This window comes from Gasterosteus aculeatus, chromosome Y, assembly GCF_964276395.1.
Source record: "Gasterosteus aculeatus chromosome Y, fGasAcu3.hap1.1, whole genome shotgun sequence".
NCBI classification, from domain to species: domain Eukaryota; kingdom Metazoa; phylum Chordata; class Actinopteri; order Perciformes; family Gasterosteidae; genus Gasterosteus; species Gasterosteus aculeatus.
Genome location: NC_135709.1, coordinates 4866041 through 4887700, shown reverse-complemented (window position 1 = coordinate 4887700; position 21660 = coordinate 4866041). Strand labels below are relative to the sequence as shown.

General features: G+C 44.1%; 1 protein-coding gene across 1 annotated transcript; it reads right to left on the bottom strand.

Moving 5' to 3' along the window:
• Positions 1–7224: 7224 nt before the first annotated feature.
• LOC144390904 (uncharacterized) lies at positions 7225–20137 on the bottom strand. Its single transcript, XM_078097389.1, has 3 exons — positions 17179–20137; positions 13224–15943; positions 7225–10566 (listed from the first exon to the last, which is right to left on the bottom strand). The coding sequence occupies exon 2, from the start codon at positions 15908–15910 to the stop codon at positions 14570–14572; it is 1341 nt and encodes a 446-aa protein (XP_077953515.1). The 5' UTR covers positions 15911–15943; positions 17179–20137; the 3' UTR covers positions 7225–10566; positions 13224–14569.
• Between the last annotated feature and the right edge of the window lie 1523 nt (positions 20138–21660).

Below are 21660 nucleotides of genomic sequence, written 5' to 3'. Positions count from 1 at the left end.
GTTTCACTACAATTTATAAAAGCTACTGTCTGGTCACTTTAGGAAATCACTGAGCCTTTTTTCAGGAATAAGACTACATTTTTTGTAACTTTTTTTTTTTATTTGTTGACAATAAATTAAAAAATATCTATATATTCCCTTAAATCCTGTTTTCCTACAGCACTAAGCATTCAGTCTCACTTTCCTCTACGACTAAACAGAACAGATGCAAGTTTTTTGAATGGAACTGGTCAGCTAAAGGATGATGTTCCCCATCTTCTCATCTGCTCAAACATTTCCACAATCCTTTCTGTGTGTGTGGCATGTTTTCCATTCCTTCCCTCCGGTAATGTGATTCAACTGCCTACTTCACAATCTTTGAGGTCCACTAATGATTTCTTGCAAAAGCGTAAAGGAGAGTTTTATTTTTCCATACATTTCCTAGCTTAGCACCCTCACCTCCAGCCACCATAGCAAGCATAATGCGATCATGCAATTTATTGTGATTAATTACAGTTAGTAGTCACTGAAAGTTTGTAGAAAAGTGTCTTTATTTCTAAAACTATCTAAAATGAAAGAGCAGTGAGATTGCCGGGCAACATCAAAATATATATCAAAAAATATATACATGAACTTTCTTTTGGACATCAGGTGAGGTTGATTCTGTAAAAAATAAATGGATTTTATATTGAATTTTTAAGGATTGATGTTGCTTGTATTTTACAAAAAGGGCTAATATTGCAGAAATAATATAATAGTGATGAATATAATTACCAAAAGACTACTTCAGGAATAACCATGTCCCTCAAAATATAATATTTTATTATAAACTTATTGTGAGTTTGTACCCTATGGTTGAATGCACTTATTGTACGTCGCTTTGGATAAAAGCGTCCGCCAAATGACATGTAATGTAATGTAATGTGAACTCAATCGGTCACATTTTTCCAAAAATATGCAAGGAAATGCAGGAAGAACGGTGGCTTTGACAGTTATGCAGAGCATATCACATGGCCAAATAACCAAACTATACTTATCTTTGTATTTGTACAGGGAAATTGGCTGTCATATGATGTTTCCTAGACAGTCTTATGACCTATCATGAATAACATTTAAAACAAGTTACACCTGAACCATAGCCAAGTTGGGTCATACTTTTCACACACTATTATACACTCATCACTGAGGTGAAAAGGGACATTTGTAGAGCTGCCTAACTAATAAACTCTACATAATTGACTAAAGCTGAAGAAGTGCTAAAGTTATTGAAAAATCCTCTTGGTAATAATGTAAAAAGGTCTCACTGCATGAAAAGTGGGATTTTCGGCAGTATGCGGCACTGTAGATTGTCGTGGAATTTCAGGTTTGCGGCAATTTGCAGGCAACGCCGAAAACTGCCGTAAATTGTCAGAAATTGACGTGGGCCTCCCTTGGCAGTTGTCCCCCCATGACCCCCCTCCTCCTAATTCTAGGGGAGGCTTTGACATGTAAATGAAAATGCTGTGAGCTATACAAATGCAAATCAGGGTCGCAGAGGGAGTTTTAGCCCAGGTGACATTTTTTTAAAAGGTAAGAAAATCTCTGGTACAAATAGATCAGGCTCGGTAGCCTATTTATAGACTCTTACATTTTAGCTTGAATTGATTTATTTAATTCAAATATGCTAGATTACTGTGTACGCCATTAGCAATGGCAAATGTTATGTAAAAAAGATACACAAAATAACTTCTTTAAAAAATGAGTTTTAATCAAGGTAAAATGAGCATTCCATGCAAACAACATTTGAATCAGAATGAGAGGTCTGCAGAGATCACAGTCTCCTAGAGCTCAACTACAGTGCATAGTGGCAGGACTACAGTGACCTTTTCTTTGGTCTTACTTAAATGCACAGAGGATGTATTACCCAGACATCTTCTAGCAATGCGCTCAACTGGCAGAAATGATGCTGTATGACGTGTCTGTTCCCTGCAAGCCCCAAACTTCTATTGGCTTTCCATAAAAATGTCTGTCCGGGTGGAGATGAAGCCAGGAAACTTGTGCAAGAACATGTTTAAATGCCGTACCCTTTGACCCAACATTAACAACTATAAACTGCTTTATAATGGCTGGTCGTAGTTCTGCTAGAGGGTCAAGGACGGGTTCCTCAAAACTGTTAGTGTTTCCACACCACTTAGCATGAACACATGCTGACCTTTCTGCTCTGCATCTATCGATTGAGTAAGTTATATTCATATATGTTACCCGTTTACATGTCATGGCAAAACATTCAACCTCAGTGACACAAAGGTACATCTGATGATACATTGTCAACATGCAGTCTGTCAGACTCATCCAAGATTGTCTGGTGGAATGGAGAAAGAGGCACCACTGTACAGATTTCTAGGGAAAGTCGTTCTGCTGACACCAAAACACTGCTTTACATGAAGCATATCAGCTGTTTCAAAGTCCCAACCATTTGTCTTCTTAAAATACTGGTCCTTCCGTATAACAATAACCTCGTATGTGATTGGAGGACCCTTAGACTCCTCGTCCAATCACGTGTGAGGTCATAGGCATGACTGATACAGCAGTACTTGCAAGACGAGCATGCAAACAGACACGTGTGTTACTATATTCAGAAGAACTGTATCTCCAGTTCCTTTGTTTGGTTTTTGCTGCTTCGTGAATAATGGCTGGACGACGTCTCGCGTTCAACTCGCCTTCAACTCCTCTCCGCGGTCACCAACTTTCGGCCAGTCCGCAGACAGACGAGAAGAAGCTGCTGAATGCTCTCAGTGGATCGTCTCGTCAACTCCAACAACAAACCGCCGATATCAACGAGCTGTTCGCTCCACTGGAGCGTTCGGGACTCTGCGGGTTTCTGTCCATAGAGGAGAGGTTGGCGGCTCTGGAGGAACCGACTCAAAGAAGAGGAGACGGGCGCACAATCCCACGATAGCGGTAAGAATACGTTCGATGACTGCAAGCTAAGCTAAAAGTAGCGTAGCCTCAAACGAAAGCTAAGAGTAGCCTAGTAGCCTTACAAGTGAGCAGAAACAGCTTTATTAAAGTCTATTTTCTTTGCTACTACTACTACAGGCGCCACGAACCGGAGCAAGGGTAAGATTTACAGAATATGCTTTCATTCTGCGCTATAAGGGAATATATACGTATATATACCGATCATAACTGTACATTTTGTTTTCACAGACTAATCTCGTCTCATAATGAGACAGTGACCTCGTATTTGCTCCGGGAAAAGTCCAGATTTAGACGACGTCATTGTGTGTAAGTGACACTGTTTACTGTTTCTTCTTCCTTGTTAAATGTTACTGTGACTTGCGTTTGATTTTTTTTGTATTCATATCACACTCATTTAATTGTTTTCCAGCCGCCTGTGAGACGTATTGTAAGACGGGACGCAGGAACTGCGAAGGATTCAGCGCGGAGTCGAGCGAGAAGAAAGAGGGTCAGAGTTTATTTGCTGACTTGTTTCAGGTGCCGTGATCGATGTGTTGTGTCCGTACGCATCGCACAGTACTGATTCATTGTTGTTTTTACAGCTGCTGGAATCGAGACAAAGTGTGCTGGCTGATGACGAGGTGGAACTCTGGAAATCCGCCACCGTAGAGCTCACGTCGGACGGAGAGGACGGTGTTGTTGGCGGGGTCTCGGGGTGGATTGTACGGTCGCCACACACACACGAGGCGCCTGCACAACAGACCTGCCTCGGAAAACACGGCGCCAGTGACGGTCAACAACCCCGAGGAGGCAAACGGACAGTTTACTGAGCTGTAGTTTTTAAACCGCCGTTACCCAAGTGTGGGCAGATCCTCACTTTGTATGTTGTTAATAAAGCTCTTTCTTTGCATAAACATGAGGCAAATGTTAATTTTCTCTATAAATTCATTGATGTCCTGGTTGGTATCCTAATAATAGTGTAGTAGCCTACATAAGATAACCATGAAATGAATATACAGCATAATATGAATATATAAATATATATAAATAAAATGAGGCGGGTGACCAATAGCGACAGATCTGCCAACCAATCACGAGTGATTGAAAGTTGTGGTTTCATCCAATCATGAACAAGGAAACTCAAGCCTGGTCTGCCCACGTGTGGTTTTGGTGCCAATCGCGAGTGATTTTATTTGTTAGTAAGTTGTGGTTTCATCCAATAAGGAGTAAAGATATTCAAGCCCGCTCGGCTCGGCCACCCGCGGTTTCGCTGCATTCATATGCTAATTAGGGCCATTCGCACCTCCGCCAGCTCTCCACCTACGTCATGGTTCATTTCCGACAATTTGTGGCACAGACAAACGCGACGTGCGCGGGTTGCAAATTGTCGGAAATTAGGGAGATTTCCGGGCGTTTACGGGGACGAAAATCTCACTTTTCATGCAGTGTCTTCAGTTAATACATGTGTATGCACATAACTGAACTGTAGTAAAAAATACAACTGTTTCTTACTGCAACACCTCTATTAGTCTGGCCTGATGTTACCAGTAACAAATGAGACAAGATGTAATCGTACCCCCCTAAAGTCCCATTCATTTGGAAACGGACAGAACAAAGACCAAAATAAACCGTCCTTTTACATGAAAGGTATTCACATATTACTTCCGTGGCTGTGAAGTGAACGTGCACTCACCGAGGTGTTTGCAGACACAGGTGTGATACAAAAGGTTGACCACGTCAGCGCCAATGTCAGGCATGTGTTTGAGGGACATTAGTCTTCTGAGCCTTGTGGAACAGGCTCTTTTGTGAAACTGGATGAGGAGCTTCTCTTCGAAGAGCGTGGTCGGCCGCAGCTCCACTCGGTGCTCTTGCAGGACCTGGTCGAAGAAGCTGCGCTGGACTATTGGAAACAGCAGCTCCTTCACCACCAGCATGGCGAGGAACACCGCCCCCGTCCACATGACGTGTGGAAAAGGACAGCGGTCCTGGGCGGTGTACTCTCTCATCCTCGTCAGCACTGTATGGAGCGCCGACTTCATCTCCTCCTTGAGCCACACCTCTCTGGCTTTTACCCCCAACAAACAAGACACTTTCTGGACTTTGATTGAAGGAATGTCCACCTAACTGAGACAACCAGGTTCGGAGTTCCTGCTTTGAAGAAGCCAAAACAAAGTCAGACACCAACTTGCAGAATGAATGGTGCATCTCACAGAAGTGCTTGCGGATTAGAACTTGGGTTATTGGCTGTGCAGGAGCTGGGAGAGATTGCTTTGTATTACAAAATAATAATTTGTAGGTGGAAAGTTTCAGACTCTGGGAAGTGACTACAGGAAGTGTGCATATATCAGCCCCAGAGGACTTCTCAAGACAAATCTGTGCAGTGATCTCACCAGGTTTGGACTAAAGTTACTTTTTCATCTGCTAACGAAGGTCTACTTTCAAGTTCATCAGGTTCACAAATTTGCTGCAGTACCTCTCGCCATCAGGGGAATAAATTATTTTTGGAACGTTTGCACAATGAGGTACAGCAGCCTGGACTCAATCTGAACTGTGATGCGGAGATCGGCAGCCATGCAGCTGGCGAAACAGGAAGGCTTTTTGCCATTTTCGGCCATGTAACCTGGGCATCATAAGCGGAATAGTCAATCATTCTGTCCATGCTCAAGCCAGTTGGTGGAAAGACAGGTCGTCAATGTGCAGGCTGTTGAGTGGGTGAAAAAATCTGTTAGTCTGTATGCTGGATGGTGAGACACCAGCTTGGCTTCCACCTCTGGCAGGACTGGTTTGTTCCGCACGTAGCAATGGTGAGTTGGTGTGTGGTTGGCCGACATGCAGGCTTGCGTTGGGTTTTTCCTTGTGTGGATTAGTTGTAGAAGCCATGGGGCCATACTCCACGTATTGGATAGATGGGGAATAATTTACGCCAAAATGTTTCAGTGCCTGGCAATGGAATTTCACCATGAAACGACGGCCGCACTGTGTAATGCTCCCTTGGGGAGTGTGTGTTTAACAATAACAGGCACATATTCTCTCTGCTTGAACTGTGTCCCATTCTCTACTTCCGCATTTGCCTGAGAGTGGTAAAACATTGGGTGCTATGTTAGCTTGCCATATTTGGTTATGGAAGAATGTTCCTGATAAACCCCCTGAGGTCATATGCTCATATACAAGCTAGGGTAGCCTCTGGGGAGCTCTGTAAATGCTGGCTGTGCTCACTTGCAGAACCTAATAGTGTGCAAGTCGGGGTGCATGGGTAACTGTTGTATTTGGGGTCAATCCTTGCAGGAAAGGTTCTCGTCGTACCTGGGCTACACGTCCCTTCACTCATCCTCTTTTGTCTTTCTGCACTGGACTCAATCTGTGAACCTGTCTGTTGCGGCACTGTGTCTTGTGCTTTCCTCTGGATGGGTGGTCTTTCTGTGTAGTGACTTTCTGTTTGCATCCAATCAGGCTCATACACAGTGTTTGGCATCCTCGGAGAGCCGTGTTCTGGGCTGTATCGTTGTGTCATCACACAACCCAGTTCATTACAGCAGGGGATGTGCACATAAACTGGTTTAGGAATCGTTAAGTAAACAGCGTTTTCAGATGAGGAGATTAATTCGCACCTCCAGGTTTTGGTTTTCTATGAGCCGCTGAGCCCGCAGCAGTAGGACTGCTGATCCCAGGACTTTTAGCGCCTAATATAAAGCCTTGTTTTACTCTGGCACAATACAGAGGGGAAGAAAGGCAATGGCCTTCCTCTAAAGAATTGCTGTCTCTCCTGTAAATGATGTGGCTTTGTCCATGCATGCCAGAAAGGGGACTAACGGGACTTCTGGCATCGACAAGAGAGGTCTTTGAGTTGCTCCAAGAAGTGAATCCCGCCACGTCCTTTTCTCTGGGATCATAAGTGAAGTAAGCCCCGCCGTATTGCAGCATCTGCTAACCCAGGAAACCAGACATATTTTGTGGTTTCGACAGTCCTTTGGTCCCGTCCAATAGGGGCACTTTGTTTCGAAACACTGGGTCAACAACGGTGGGCATTGGCTGGCTGCTCATCATATGGTCCTTTGTTATTATGGTGCAATGAAGTAGCTGGAGACCTGTGAATATAATAACAACAATTAGACACTGGCATTAATTGTTTAATATATATGCAAAATTGGTCCAAGTGATCCATCTTTCTATTTAGCTCAAAACAACTCCGACCGCAGATATCATGTAGGACAGTAAGACAAAAACCCTTTGAGCAAACATGAGTCTGTGATGGAAGATTTTGCACAGACAATCGTTAAGTAAGAATCAAAGGCTCTGAGTCAAGTATGTCTTTTCTCCGTTTATTTCCTTGCAAGGGAAAAAGGGTCACAACAGCTACGTGGTCAGTAGACTGTCAAGAACCTCCTTTTCTTCCCAACACATCGAGGCAGTTCTTATACCTAAACTTAGATATCGGTGGCGTCAACAGAGACCGTTGACCATCTGGTTGAGTCTCTACAGCCAGGGTACTGGGAACACCTTGTCCATGTGAGACACATCAGTTCTTTGACCGTGTCCTTGCTCTCCCAACATGCTTAAACAAAGGTGGTCATAGACATAACAAACACTTTGTTCAGTCTCTACAGCTATGCCGCTGGAAACATCTAATCCAAGTGGGAGACATCAGTTCTTTGTCAGGGCCTTTGTGACCTAAGCACTTGCAACTAATAAACTGGTTATACGAATGAAGCATTTAAAAGGGTCACATATCATTTTCCCATTACATTCCACTCTTTTGATTACATAATAATCACAAACTATGCAATCAATTTAGAATGACTACTCTAAAAATTTACTAGCTGATATCTACCACATCAAATATCACAAAACATGAACATCTGGACATCGCTCACAAAACTTTGCCTGCCACAGAACAAAAACTCCCTAAAAAAACCCTCCGAAATGGGAAAATAGGAAGAAATCTGTTAGGAGAAGATAAAGACTGGAAACCTTCTCACAGGATTTGAGCGTTACACCCCAGATGTCATGTGTACAGTATTGAAATAAAAAAGAAATGAGAACATGTTTAAATCACAATACCAGAACTTGATCCCCTTTCACACAATACAGATATAGAATATTGTGGAAAGGTCATTATTTCAATCATATTTACGTTACATACTAATAAATGCAAGAATAAAAGCTGTTTTTGTGAGAATGTTATTTCTCATTGTTTCAGCAAGCTACTGTGAAACCAAAAACATTTAGAACACCAGGAATGCACACAGACAGTGTGTCACTATGTCACTATGTGTCGAGGTCGTAAGTGTTCAGCTCGTCAAGGGAGTCCGAGTCACTGTTGGGGTTATTGTCAGAGTCGCGTCTAGGGAACAAGTTTGGTGGTGAGTCATCAGGTGACCCCAGGCTGTACATAGCCATTTGTTTCGCCAGGAGTTGGGCAATCGTATGACGGATCAATGGGATACCGCAAATTACGAATGCGAAGAGAACACAGAGGATAGTAGCTGCTTGTATTAGTGTTCCTTTCCATGAATACCACACCCGTGTGAGCCAATCTGGGGAGGGAGATTTATCTCTTGTCATAGATTCCTGAAGTTTTGTCATGTTTTGTATCGCCTGATGGATTATGCCTTCGTCTTTGTCATTCTCAGGGATAAACGTACAGCAATATTCTCCTACGATAGCACAAACACCTCCTTGGGCAGCGGTCAATTGGTCTAGTACCATGCGGTTCTGCATGATCATTAAACGCATGGCGGTCATTTCCTCGCGAATACCCTTAAGGCCAGCTAGAGTCATGTTTACAAAGCTTTTGAAACGGTAATCAACGGTTTCAAGTCGTAGCGTGTTTTTTCCCACTCCTGTCCATGGAAACAGTCCCCACAAAACTTTAACTGACGTACTGGCGTGTTTGAACTCGTCAGGCACATCGCTGCCCCAGATTGAGTCGTGTGGCGCAAAATTGACTTCCGGGTTAAGGCCAGTGTCCAATGCGGCCATTCGTTTTGTTCGTTTGCTTGTCCCTGTTGTAGCTGTGAGAATAAAAGTATGATCAGTAACGCGAACAGGAGTACATATTCCGCTCCACTGAGGGGGGAGAGACACGCGGAGGGTGGTGCCACACAGCCACCATCCCTCGGTCACTGGATAAGTACCGTTCTTCCCAGGGAGGAAAGTGAAATGGAAAACAGAACAATTAACATTGGGCGGGCAATCTCGTGGATTTACTGGAGTGAAAGTCCAGCCAGAACACGACCATTTTTGGAGATGAATGGGCACTTTTGCGGCCCTTTCTGCAGTGCCCTTAGCTTGGCAAAAGCTCCTGTTGTGGTTTTTGGCGCAGTCGTTTCGGAAAGTTGGGAAATGGTCTTTATTGCAATTTAAATCATTAAACGCATGGTTTCCTGCAATGAGGATCGTGTCACACCTTGCAGGGTCTGTTTTCCCCACTGGATGTGTCCCATCACGAGCATAGCAGAGAGGAAACCGTGTTCGGCTTTCCTGAGCCTGGAGTGCGAATGTAGACGTTTGGCTAGCCGTGTATCGTTTGATATCGTGAGATTGTGCACAGTCCAAATCATCTATTGTTTCCCATGGGGATAACTCATAAATAAACAAAGAATCTTTGTTGCTATCGTTGGATATATACAGGACTATGGGGGGCACATACCACCCACTAACCGAGAGCCCGCAGAAACATCCTTCAGACTTCCCCAGGGGGGCTACGGCTAGCCGTGGTTGATTAGTGCTGATGGGTAGCGGAGAACATACGTAACAGTCGGAAGCATTTTCTTTTGTCGCTACGTGTTGAGCATAGCGCCACCACATATTTGCAGAATATTTGTTCAATGGGTTCATCCCATTTTCGAACCGGTTGTCTAGGCGGGTCAGTGCTCGCTTGGTGCGGTTGCGAATGGTCGAGTTAGAGTGAGTTGAGTTGTTGCGTCGGTCAAGTAAGTCGTCTAAATGTTTCTGGTGGAGGACAAAATATGGAATCAACACAAATAAAGTGACACCTGCAAATAAACACATGGTTACACGAGTCCCCCCCAGTCGTCTGAGGGGGTTCCATGAACGCTGTCGTTCCATGATAAGAGAGACCCACTCTTTAGGCAGCGGACTACGGAATCACAAAAAGATGCCGAGATTCAATGAAACTGAAGGAAGCAATAATATGAATAAAACTGTCGTGGCACAAACGACTACTGTGTCCATGTGGAGGGGTCCTGGCCGTGTTCTTCTTCTTGTGTTGGTCCGCAGGTACACGTTGGGATGTGGAGTCTGCCAACCTTCTTTCTTGTGAGGCATCCGCGTTGTAGACAGTCAACACAGATCACAATGCACTGTGTGTCTGTCGGTCAACTGCCCGTCCGTGGTCACTGGATCGGTGGTGTCGGTTGATTGACACTTGTTGTGGAGGTAGGGTCGCCTGAGCCCACTGATGGTACTGGATCTGGAACATTCTTGCAATGGGATGCGTGGACCCAAGTTGCTCTTTCAGCTACCTTGACCGCTGTTTGGGTGACCAGGAGAATCTGGAATGGACCCTGCCACCGTTTAGCTTTCCAACTTTTCCTCCTGAAGTCCTTCACCACCACGAAGTCACCTGGTTGCAGTCGGTGTAGTGGACCCGTTGCTTCTCTTGGAAGTGCAGCTACAACCTGTTTTCTTACATCAGACAAAGTGGAAGACAGTCGAATGCAATAGGTTAACATGTCATTCTCGCACATTGTGGTGGAAGGGAGTGGTGTTCCTGGAGCTTCCACACCTATATGGGGAGGAACTGCGAAAAGGATTTCAAATGGGCTTAGGTTGCTGCGTGTTCGTTTCCTCATCCGCATGTACATCAGAACCAAGGGCAGTGCTTTTGTCCACGGTAGACCTGTGTCTGTGCAACATTTGGCCAGTTTTGTTTTCAATGTTCCATTTTCTCTCTCTACCGCTCCTCCACTAGCTGGATGGTATGCGCAGTGTGTTTTTAAGTCAATACCCAGGTATGCACTTAATTCTGTGATTGCTTGGTTGACAAAATGTGAACCATTGTCGCTAGAAATTTTGCTTGGGATTCCCCAGCGGGGAATGATCTCTGAAATCAGGGCTTTAGCCACTGTGGAGGCTGTCTGCTTACTGGAGGGACACCTCAACCCATTTGGACCACATGTCTACCATTACAAGACAGTGTTTCTTACCTTCCGATGGGGAGAGTTCCACAAAATCCATCATTACATGTTCAAATGGTCTTGCAGGCGGTGGATGTGCTGCATGATGTGACACCTGTACTGAACGACCTACATTGTGAGTTGCACATGTTATGCACGCTTGGCAGAACCTTTGTGCGTAAGCTGCAAAACCTTTTGTGAACCATGTTGCATCAATGATACTTAACATTCCCCCTTTTGACACATGGTCTAACCCATGAGTCAATTTCGCATAGTGAGGGAAGAAATGTTTAGGTAAGCATGGATTACCATTCGGACCATACCAGATGCCGTCTATGAATTTGGAGCCTGAGGAGGACCAAAAACGTCTCTCATCTGAAGTAGAGAGGGACTGCACTGCTGCAAGAGAGGAGGGAAGAGAACACATGGCCGGAACTGGGCGTGATGGTTTGGGAAGAGGACGTCTAGCAGCCGCTTTTGCAGCTAAGTCTGCTCGCTCATTCCCCTTTGCGATGTCGCCTGTGCCGGATGTGTGCGCTGCACATTTACAAACGGCAATAGCTGTGGGCAACAAAATGGTATCCAATAGTTCTGCTATCAGAGTGTGGTGTAACACTGGTTTGCCATCCGATTTGAGAAAATTTCTGTGTTTCCATAGCGCGCCGAAAACATGAACCACGCCAAAAGCGTATCTGGAATCAGTGTGAATGGTTGTCGTTTTATCCTTAGCTAGTTTACAAGCTTCTGTTAGTGCGATTAATTCTGCTGCTTGGGCTGAGAGGTGACATGGAAGAGGGCCGGAACACAGAACAGCTGAGTCGGAAACCACAGAGAAACCCACAAGATTAGAACCAGTCAGGGGATCCCGTGTAGCAGATCCGTCAACATACATTACCATGTCACTGTTGAGCAGAGGTGTGTCTGCGAGGTCTGGTCGAGGTGTGCACTGAGCTTCCAGCTCAGCCAAACAATTATGCTCCTCTCCATCCTCCGGAGTGGGGAGAAGAGATGCAGGATTGAGGACATTGCAGCGTTTTACTGTAACATTCGGCATGTCTAGGAGACATGTGTGATATCGAAGGTAACGCGCTGCAGATAAATGAGACGACTTCTGTTCGAGAAGAATCAGTGAAACCGAATGTGGAACCAATAATGTTAGCGTAGCATAGCCTACAATGTCACGAGAGGCTGTAAGAGCCTTTTCAGCAGCTGCCACAGCTCGAAGGCACTGTGGTAAGCCTGCTGCTACCGGACCGAGTTTCGCGGAGAAATAAGCTACTGGTCGTAGTTTATCGCCATGGGATTGTAGGAGCACTGATGTCATACATCCAGAACGTTCATCAACGGTTTGTGTGAACGGTTTGTGAGGATCAGGAAGACCCAAAGTCGGAGGAACTTGTAACGCGCATTTCATGTCCGTGAAAGCTTGAGAGGCTGCAGGGAGCCACTGAATTTTATCATGCGCGCTGAGATTTTTTCCATGTATCAATGCGGACAGAGGTTGCTCGAGTTGGGAGTAATTTGGAATAAATGACCTACAGTAGGAACACATTCCCAAAAATGACATCATCTGTTTCTTGGTTTGTGGTTTTGGAAGTGTTACAATTGAGGCGATGCGTTTTGGTGATAGTGTCTTCCCTTCACCGGAAATGTTATGGCCTAGGAAATGAACGTTCTGTGAAACAAACTGTAGTTTGGATAGGCTGGCCTTGTGTCCTTCCGCTGCTAAGTGTTGAAGCAATTTGAGTGTGTCCTGTTCACACTGCTTTTGTGTTGGAGCTGCAATTAAACAGTCATCAACATACTGCAAAAGCGCTGTTCCTGGAGACAAAGTGAGGCTCTCCAAACTTTCCCTGAGTGCCTCGTTGTAGATCGTAGGTGATTCTGTGTAGCCCTGACACAAGCGTGTGAAAGTGTAAGGCTTGCCATTGAAATTAAACGCAAACCAAAACTGACTGTCGATGTCCACAGGGACACTGAAAAAAGCATTTGAGAGGTCAACCACGGAAAACCATCGAGCATCAGGTGGAACCTGTGCCATAATGAAACATTTGGGGCTCGTGCGTGGACGGCTGCATTAACTGCTTTTAGGTCCTGCACGAAGCGCCACTCAGTTGGTTTGCCTGCATCTCTGATCTTTTTAACTTGAAAAATAGGTGTTCTTACCGGCGAGTCAGGACATGGAACAATGACTCCGGCCTTTAAGAGGGAGTTGAACACCGGTGTTATACCGTCAATGGCCTCTTGGCGCAGTGGGTATTGATGTTTGTGGGGACGGAAGTCTGATCGAGGAGTGATGACCACAGGTTGACATTTTTTGATGAGTCCCACGTCATATTTATGCGCTGCCCACAAGGTGTCTGGAACAGAACTGAGGGCAGGAGAAATAGAGGAGACATTAGTCAAAAATGTATCAGTGTGTGTGTCAGAAAATATGTTATTTTCATCCATGACATAAACAGATCTGAGAGCAGGTGTGCAAAATGCGAATGGCTGTTTAAAGAAGCCTGTCGACGGAGAGCGCATCACAAGTGGATCTGGTGTAGCCTCCCAATCTGTCAATGCCTCGCACGCTGCGACAAAGGGTCCCAAATCTCTCCATTGGTCTGTTGCTGCTTTAGACAAGGAGATGTGTGGGAAAGAAGAGTCCACATTAAAGAGGTGCTGCTGAGAGGGGGTGAGAGAAACGGAAACAGCACATTTAAGTGTGGACCAAAACAATGTCATACATGCAATTTGATCATTCAGATCCTGTAGAAATAATGCATCATATTGCTTATCTGGCCCATGTGACACATGAGCTGTGCAGTGGAGATATGAAGCATCCATGCACTCTGCCTCAGGCTGGACGCGTAATGCTGCCAGGTGGGACAGTTCTGATTGTGAGTCAACCGGAAGCCACCACTGGTACACAAACATTGGATCACTTATAACTGTCTTTGCCATCTGGTCAATGGCTCTGCATCTCACCACTTGCAACCCTGTAGGAGTGGAGATGAGGCTAATGCCGAAAGAACACATGAGGTCTCTGCCCATTAGATTAATGGGACAGCAAGAGGACTGCAAAAAGGAATGTTTTACTGTGATGTCTGGTTCAGGGTCAGTTGAGTCAGTGTGTGTACTGGTCATAGGTGCTGTAAATCTCTCTACAATAGTCATCCCTGAAGCTCCTTGTGAGAAAACCTGTTTTCCACTAAGTTTCTGACCTGGAAAATACTTCTGTTGTATTACAGAATGTGTAGCCCCCGAATCAACCAAAAACGATAAAAGTTTCCCTTGAATTTGCACCATAGTGGTGGGCATATTTTCAAATGATTTTCCTGAAAACTTTGCACATGTGTGTTTAAGTGAAAGCTTTTGTTGTGTTCTCAATTGCTCTGTGATGTCCACGAGAGCTTGTTGTTGCTCCGGTGTGTGTGTGTGAGTGTGCGTGCAGGGAGTTAGTGCAGAAAGCGTTTCTTCATTGCAGGCTGCGGTGTGTGTGTGTTTTACTTCCCTTATCATGTGAGGCCTCAGCATGGTTGCCGTCTCCCCCTCACATGCAGCCTCCTCCCCCTCCGCCTCACGTCAATCGGAATGTGCGTTGCCACCCCTTCCTCGTCTGGCCAGTCCACGCCCCCATCCTCTACGAGGTGCATTTTGTGGACATTCTCTGTGCCAATGTCCCTGTTCGCCACAGCGGAAACACGTATCATAGTCATTGGGTGGAGACAGCTGTGATCCCTCCAGGAGGAGCGTCCCCTCGTCATATCCCGACCACGCCCCCTGAATCCGCCCCGTTGGTTGGGATCCCGTGGGCGGTCGTTTCTGGCAAGTTGAGTGACAGCTTGGAACATAGTCAGTTGGGCGAGTTCAATCTGACGTGAGCGCCTTTTCCCCTCGTGGTCAGTTCTCTCTATGTCCATGGATTGCGCATGCGCAGCATGTTTCTTTACATCCGCGAGTCGCGAGTCTTCCATTCCAGCCACAGAGCGCTGCACATTCATTTTTATGTCGGGTAATAGTCCATTCATGAAAGCATTCTTCAGGTGTGATTCCCACGTCCCCAGAGCGTCTCCTAACGCGGCGGGTTGTGGAATGCCACTGTTAAGATTAAACACTGTGAGAAGTCTTTGGTAGTAATCATGGACGGACTCACCCGCTGCCTGCTTGGTATTGTTGATGGGAGTCATATCCACTTTGTCAGGGAACAATGTCTTTATGCCGTCGTTCAAAGCCGTGAGTGCGTCTCTGTACGGCTTATTTTGATTTGAACTCCATTCAACATCGGCCGCACTGGTGTCTCCTGCAACCAGCTGGTTGAGCTTCTGGTAGTGAGTCGGACCCACGTGACTCATTAGAACACGTCGAATTTCAGCAAAGTTGGGCAGGAATTGCTTACAGAAGTCCATGAATGCTTCAGCAAACAGTCTTCCCGAGTGCTGTATCGGCGGGAGATGAGCCATTGCAGCTCTAATGTCCGTATCAGTCCAAGGCCGGAAAACAAGTATGGGACCTGAGTGTCCTGGTACTTGAATCATTGGGGTTTGGAGCACAGATTTTGCATCCGGGGGAACTCCCTCTGGGTCGAAAGAGAGGGAAAAAACATCTGATGTAGATGGTTGCTCTGCAATCAGTTTGTTGATGGCAGAAGTGTCCCCTCCGGTTGCTCCTGGAGAGCGAGAGCGAGTGGGGAGAGCAGCCTGTCTCTTTTCCTCCTCTTCGCCGAGGAGTCGTTCCTGTGCGTGACATGTGCTGCTTTCACTGCCGCTTCCTTTTCCTCCCTCTGCCGGGTGTAGTGAACTTTCGGAGCTTGTGACCATGCAGACGAAGGTTGCTGGTTCGCAGATGAAGCAGGGTACGGTGGTGGGCATGTGTTGAGGAGAGGGCCGCCAGCCCCTGTGAGACTCGGATACAAGGGAGAAGAAGCACATGGGTCATTTTGTTCAATAACATTTGGATCTGGTTTTTCAACCAATGTGGTTTTTGCGCATGTCAATTCTTTAGCCATTTGTTTCCTTTCTCTACATTCACATTCATCCTCCCACCATTTTAACCATTTACTTTGTTTCTCAATGTTCTACAAGTCTTTGCCTTTTATCACCCTCTGAGTTTTTATACCCTTCTCTTTTCCCTCTAAGCCTGTTTGTAACATGTTCAGTTTTATTCTACTGAAAGAACCATTTGCAGGGAACCCAAAATCTTTTGACCACTCGGGCAAAAACTCTAGAGATTGATCTCCATATTTCCTTCTCATCAGATCCACAATGGGTCCCTCCGGAGAACCCATTTCCTTTTTACCTTTACCGTGTACACCACCCATCTTTCAGGCGTGGTGAAGTATACTTTTTATTACTTAAAATATAGTCGTCACTATAAGTCTTGATTTTCTTTTACGTAGGAAAAATACAAGTTAAAACCCAACCAGAACTATTGGTTAATAAATATAGGTCAAGGGCGCAAATATCTGTTTTCAGACTTCTGTCCGAAAACCCCGATATTGTTCCTGTCTTCCTGTTAGGTCAAGGGCTGAGATTTTGCGATTTCAGTGAACTCTCAAAATCCCTCCTATCTTCCCCTTCGGTCAAGGGTCACAATTGTCAATTGCCCCTGTCTTCCCCTTTGGTCAAGGGTCACAATTATGCGTTTTCAGAGTGTTAGTCTGAATACAATCGTAATACGCAAATTGCTCCCTGTCTTCCCCCTTTTGGTCAAGGGTCACAATTATGCGATTTTCAGATAGTTAGTCTGAATACAATCGTAAATGCGCACATTGCTCCCTGTCTTCCCCCTTTTGGTCAAGGGTCACAATTATGCGATTTTCAGATAGTTAGTCTGAATACAATCGTAAATGCGCACATTGCTCCCTGTCTTCCTCAGTAAAAAGTTGGATGCTGATGAACCGGAAATACTGTACAATTACTCTTATAATTTTATACACATTTTTCAAATAACCGGATAAAAAGACAAGTTATCATCATTAGAAGCCCAATCAAATAACCGAAATTTGGATTTTCTAAGAAGAGAGAGAAAAAATCATTTAAAAAAAATCCCAAAGTACTAAATACCCGTCTTTGTAATCTGTTATCACCCGTTATAATTCAGGAAGCCCCGTTTGAAAATCAGAATATCAACTTCTTACCCGATTCGTGTGAAAATCTTCCTCATCGGATCGTGTTGAAGCCAATCAGGTCTCTTTTGGTCGCCGGTCCCCTCTCTCTGAGTGTGATGAGGTATAGGGCAGAATCACGTTTGGTGGATCCTGAAGGGGCCCCTTCCCGGACGTCCTCGGAGTCCCGACGGAGCTTCAAACGATCCCACTTCTGACACCAAATTGTGATGGAAGATTTTGCACAGACAATCGTTAAGTAAGAATCAAAGGCTCTGAGTCAAGTATGTCTTTTCTCCGTTTATTTCCTTGCAAGGGAAAAAGGGTCACAACAGCTACGTGGTCAGTAGACTGTCAAGAACCTCCTTTTCTTCCCAACACATCGAGGCAGTTCTTATACCTAAGTTTAGATATCGGTGGCGTCAACAGAGACCGTTGACCATCTTGTTGAGTCTCTACAGCCAGGGTACTGGGAACATCTTATCCATGTAAGACACGTCAGCTCTTTGACCGTATCCTTGCTCTCCCAACATGCTTAAACAAAGGTGGTCATAGACATAACAAACACTTTGTTCAGTCTCTACAGCTATGCCGCTGGAAACATCTAATCCAAGTGGGAGACATCAGTTCTTTGTCAGGGCCTTTGTGACCTAAGCACTTGCAACTAATAAACTGGTTATACGAATGAAGCATTTAAAAGGGTCACATAGCATTTTCCCATTACAAGTCATAATTATAACTTTAGATCCTAACTGCCATGAGGCATCTTGTTAACATGACAAAACTTGTGCCTTATCACGTAAACCCTTTTAAGCTAATGGACATAGGTGAAAATAAAATGCTGTGAAGAAGTAGGAAAGTGTGATGATGATTTGTACAGCTCAATACTTTTGCAAGGAATATTGTTGAATATTTCTGAGTGCCAATATGATTGTTGCCACATTTTGTAATTAACAAGCCGCCCTTGTGGTGGTGAAATAAAGGCCATGCCCGCAAAATACAAAAATTAGAACAGGACTGAATCAATGCAATATTGCATTTGGGTACTATTTTAAGTTAAGCGGTCTAACAGTGGCTCGTTTCAGATCAAAGAGCTCCATTCTGGCTCAAAATAGAAGCTAAACACCTCATCTGTCACGTACTTATCTTACGTTAATGGCCTGAGAACCAACATTGCAGTGGACTGTTTCTTTTAATTCTTCCCTTTATTACCCACAAAACTTGACTCACACCCTAGTTCCCTTTTCATACACCTCTCCTATATAGAAACATGCTCTACACTACTGTGCATGCATATAAACTAGAACATCAGTGCAGATCAACTAGTAAAATTCAAACCTTTAAAATATTGCTCAACTCCTAATTCTGTCTTTTCCAACAGGCACATGGCAGCATAATGCAACAGCTTCTGCTTAATTCAACCTGCAACACTACTAATTTGGCTTAGGAGGATTTTGACAGACAGCCAAATTCAGAATATACATATACAATACATACATATACACAAACATATATATGTATATGCAGCTGTAAAATCCAAGGTTTGTTTTTTTGTGTGATGTATGCATTTCCAGATCGGTAGGTAAAGGGTTGTGTAAAGTGGGACTTCCGAGAGCAACTGTCCACATTGACAAGCTGAGCTTTAAACCACATGGAAAAAAGGGGACTTGGCAAAATATTTGTATGTAGTTATTAGCTGGTGATTAATTATGGACTGGTAGGACAAGACATGCTGGATGATGTCAGCAAGTTCACGTGACATATACACAAAAACGTTTTAAAAGTCTCAGAAACCAATAAAATGGCAAACATACAAACATAAAAGGGGAACTTAAACTCTGAGAAAAAAAAGCTTCCCATGTCCTCTTTATTTTTTGTGGGGCGCATTGGTCAAATGTTTTTATTAGACTACATAAGAAAACATGAACTTGTTGCCGTGCCAGCATGACCGGCCTGATCAAATCAAATCAAAAACGCAAAAAATAATATATGGTTGTAAGAATACGTGTTCAAGATTTGGAGCCTGGTCGGGGTTATCAAAAATTCAGCCGAACGACTTCTCTCGTTCTGGGAAATTTATTTGTCAGATCACAGGTCACGTATCAGCGCTGTGTTTGCAAAGGCAGGAGCAGTTCAGGCAGCACACAGGCCGGAAGAACAACTCACTAACATCAGCAAGAACATCATGTTTTATAACCCTTGAAAGACAGAGAAGGAAATATTTCTATTGGCCCTAAACTGGCGTAGAGGAGGACCTTTCACCTCCCGCATCTAAAGATCCGGTCACATCCAATGTCCAGACTCCTGACTTAACGTAAACATCAGCGAACAGAGTGTGTATGTTGAATAGTTTTGGTGTGTCTCTAACCCCCCTTTGGCTGGTAAATCTTCTAGTTGACCCGCAGACCTTGCATTCCTCAGCCAGGACATAAACTGACTCCCCATCCTGTCAGACTCGTGTCTGCCTGCTCGGCACATCCTGCTTCCCCCCCTTTACCTAACTCTTAAATCAAGACTAGACAGCAAACCCCCAACTAAGCCCATGAAAAGAACTTTTGATTATCATGGTGCAAAAGCTCGATCACAGTGCAAGTGATTTCCATACACGCAAAAAGCGTCACAAACCACGGAAAACTAAAACCACACTATGGGCTAAAAACCATTCTTGGAGAACACAATAATTTGTGTGTTTGCTGAACATGATCAGATGATCATAACCTATTTATTTTTTTTAGATTGAGCCGTAAACGCGGTATCTTACCTTGCTCTTGTGCTGTCAATTGATGATTTCCCAAAAAAATCTATGAAACTCCGCTTCAGGGAAAGAGTCGCACCCTTCGCCTCTCCATGGCACGTTGTCTTCACATGTGACGTTTTCCCGCTTGACATTTTTCCACTTTAATTAAGCTCTATCTTATTATAATAAGTTTATTCACGGACAAGTATCATCTTTTTCATTTATTTGTTGTTTATCCCCAAATGACAATCCCCATGCATGCATATATCCAACGTCACCAATTGCAAAGCAAAAGCATGAGGTCCTGAATTTAAAAAAATTAGTAGTCTATAAATAAATATTGCTGGCATGGACACAAATAACTGCTGTCAATGAACACAATCATTGGTCATTTGTTGACCTCACACAGTTAATGGTTGACTTTGGTTGATCAAAGTTAAAATCAGATCATCTATTAACACAGTCAGAATTGCCCCACATCTGTCCATAATCCTGTAGTTGAGGTGGGTACCACATCATTGATTAATTAATATCACAAGTGAAGTAATATTTGATCCTGCAGCAAGTCACCACACTGAAATACAAGCAATCATTATTGTAAGCCTAAATTCTTCCAGTTCGCCTCTGACTGTCTTAATATCTTGTTGCACTTGCATCATACCAGTCCTTTCTCCTGGACTGTGAGACCTAGAACTGTGAGTTAAAGTGTAATTTGTGTGTCTTGATGCACTGCTACAGTGTAGTCAAGTTGGTAGCTTCATTAGTCCTTCCTCCATTGCCAGGGGGTTTAACTGACAAGGGGAGGCAGGAACCTTTCCCCACAGAGCTCTTTTGCATCTTCTTATTTCCAGTTACCATGGCGTTACAGCTTGAGGGCAACCAACACAGAGCATCAAGGGGCGAACAGTGTGCCCAGGGATGCAGCAACACAAATCTTACAGGCAAAAATAATGTAGTAAATGCTGAGAGTACTAGAGGTTGGAAGGTAAATACACGTACAGTGCAAAAGGTCCAACATTCTCAAGCATCCAGAATTCTTCCAGGACCCATGGCGAGTAGCCAAGTTAGTAATTAATTACACCAAATGAAACCACTATCTCCTGACTCGTATTTCCTGATATGCAAATATTTTCTGTCAGCATAATTGGCAGAATTGTCTTGTTGAACGTTATTTCCCTCCATGAAACGTTACTCACTGTTAAATATCTAATACATAAACACCCAAATAATCTGTAGTTAATATTTAGCAGATCATTTTTGTAAGAATAAACAAATGATCTCTTTTTCATGGGTCCATCAAAAAGAGCACAGCTTTTAGAACGTTTACTTTGAATTATTTACATTTCATTCTAATTATTAATTTATTATTCCTATTTATTGTAATGGCTAAGAGTTTAAAATTACATTTTTTAGTAACATAGAGTTTATACTCATTACACATAATAAATTATGAATTACAGTATGTGACACGTTCAAGACAGGTTCAAAAGACACATGAGACATACCTGCATACATGCACGCACTGTCAAAGAGAACACGTTTTGTGTTTGTCAATTGTCAGGATCTCCAATCCCCCCGAGTTGGTTGATGAGGAGAATCGCAGCACGTTGATCAATTAAAGTCAAAAGTTAACATTTATTTAGAAGAGAAAAAGATTACATGAGCAATTCTCCGCAGATATCTGGCTCTAACTATTGCTTGCAAACAGGAGGCCCAACACACCAGCACGTATCACGGTGCTCTGTGGAAATGGCGTCTCCGAGCAGTGAAAACGCTGA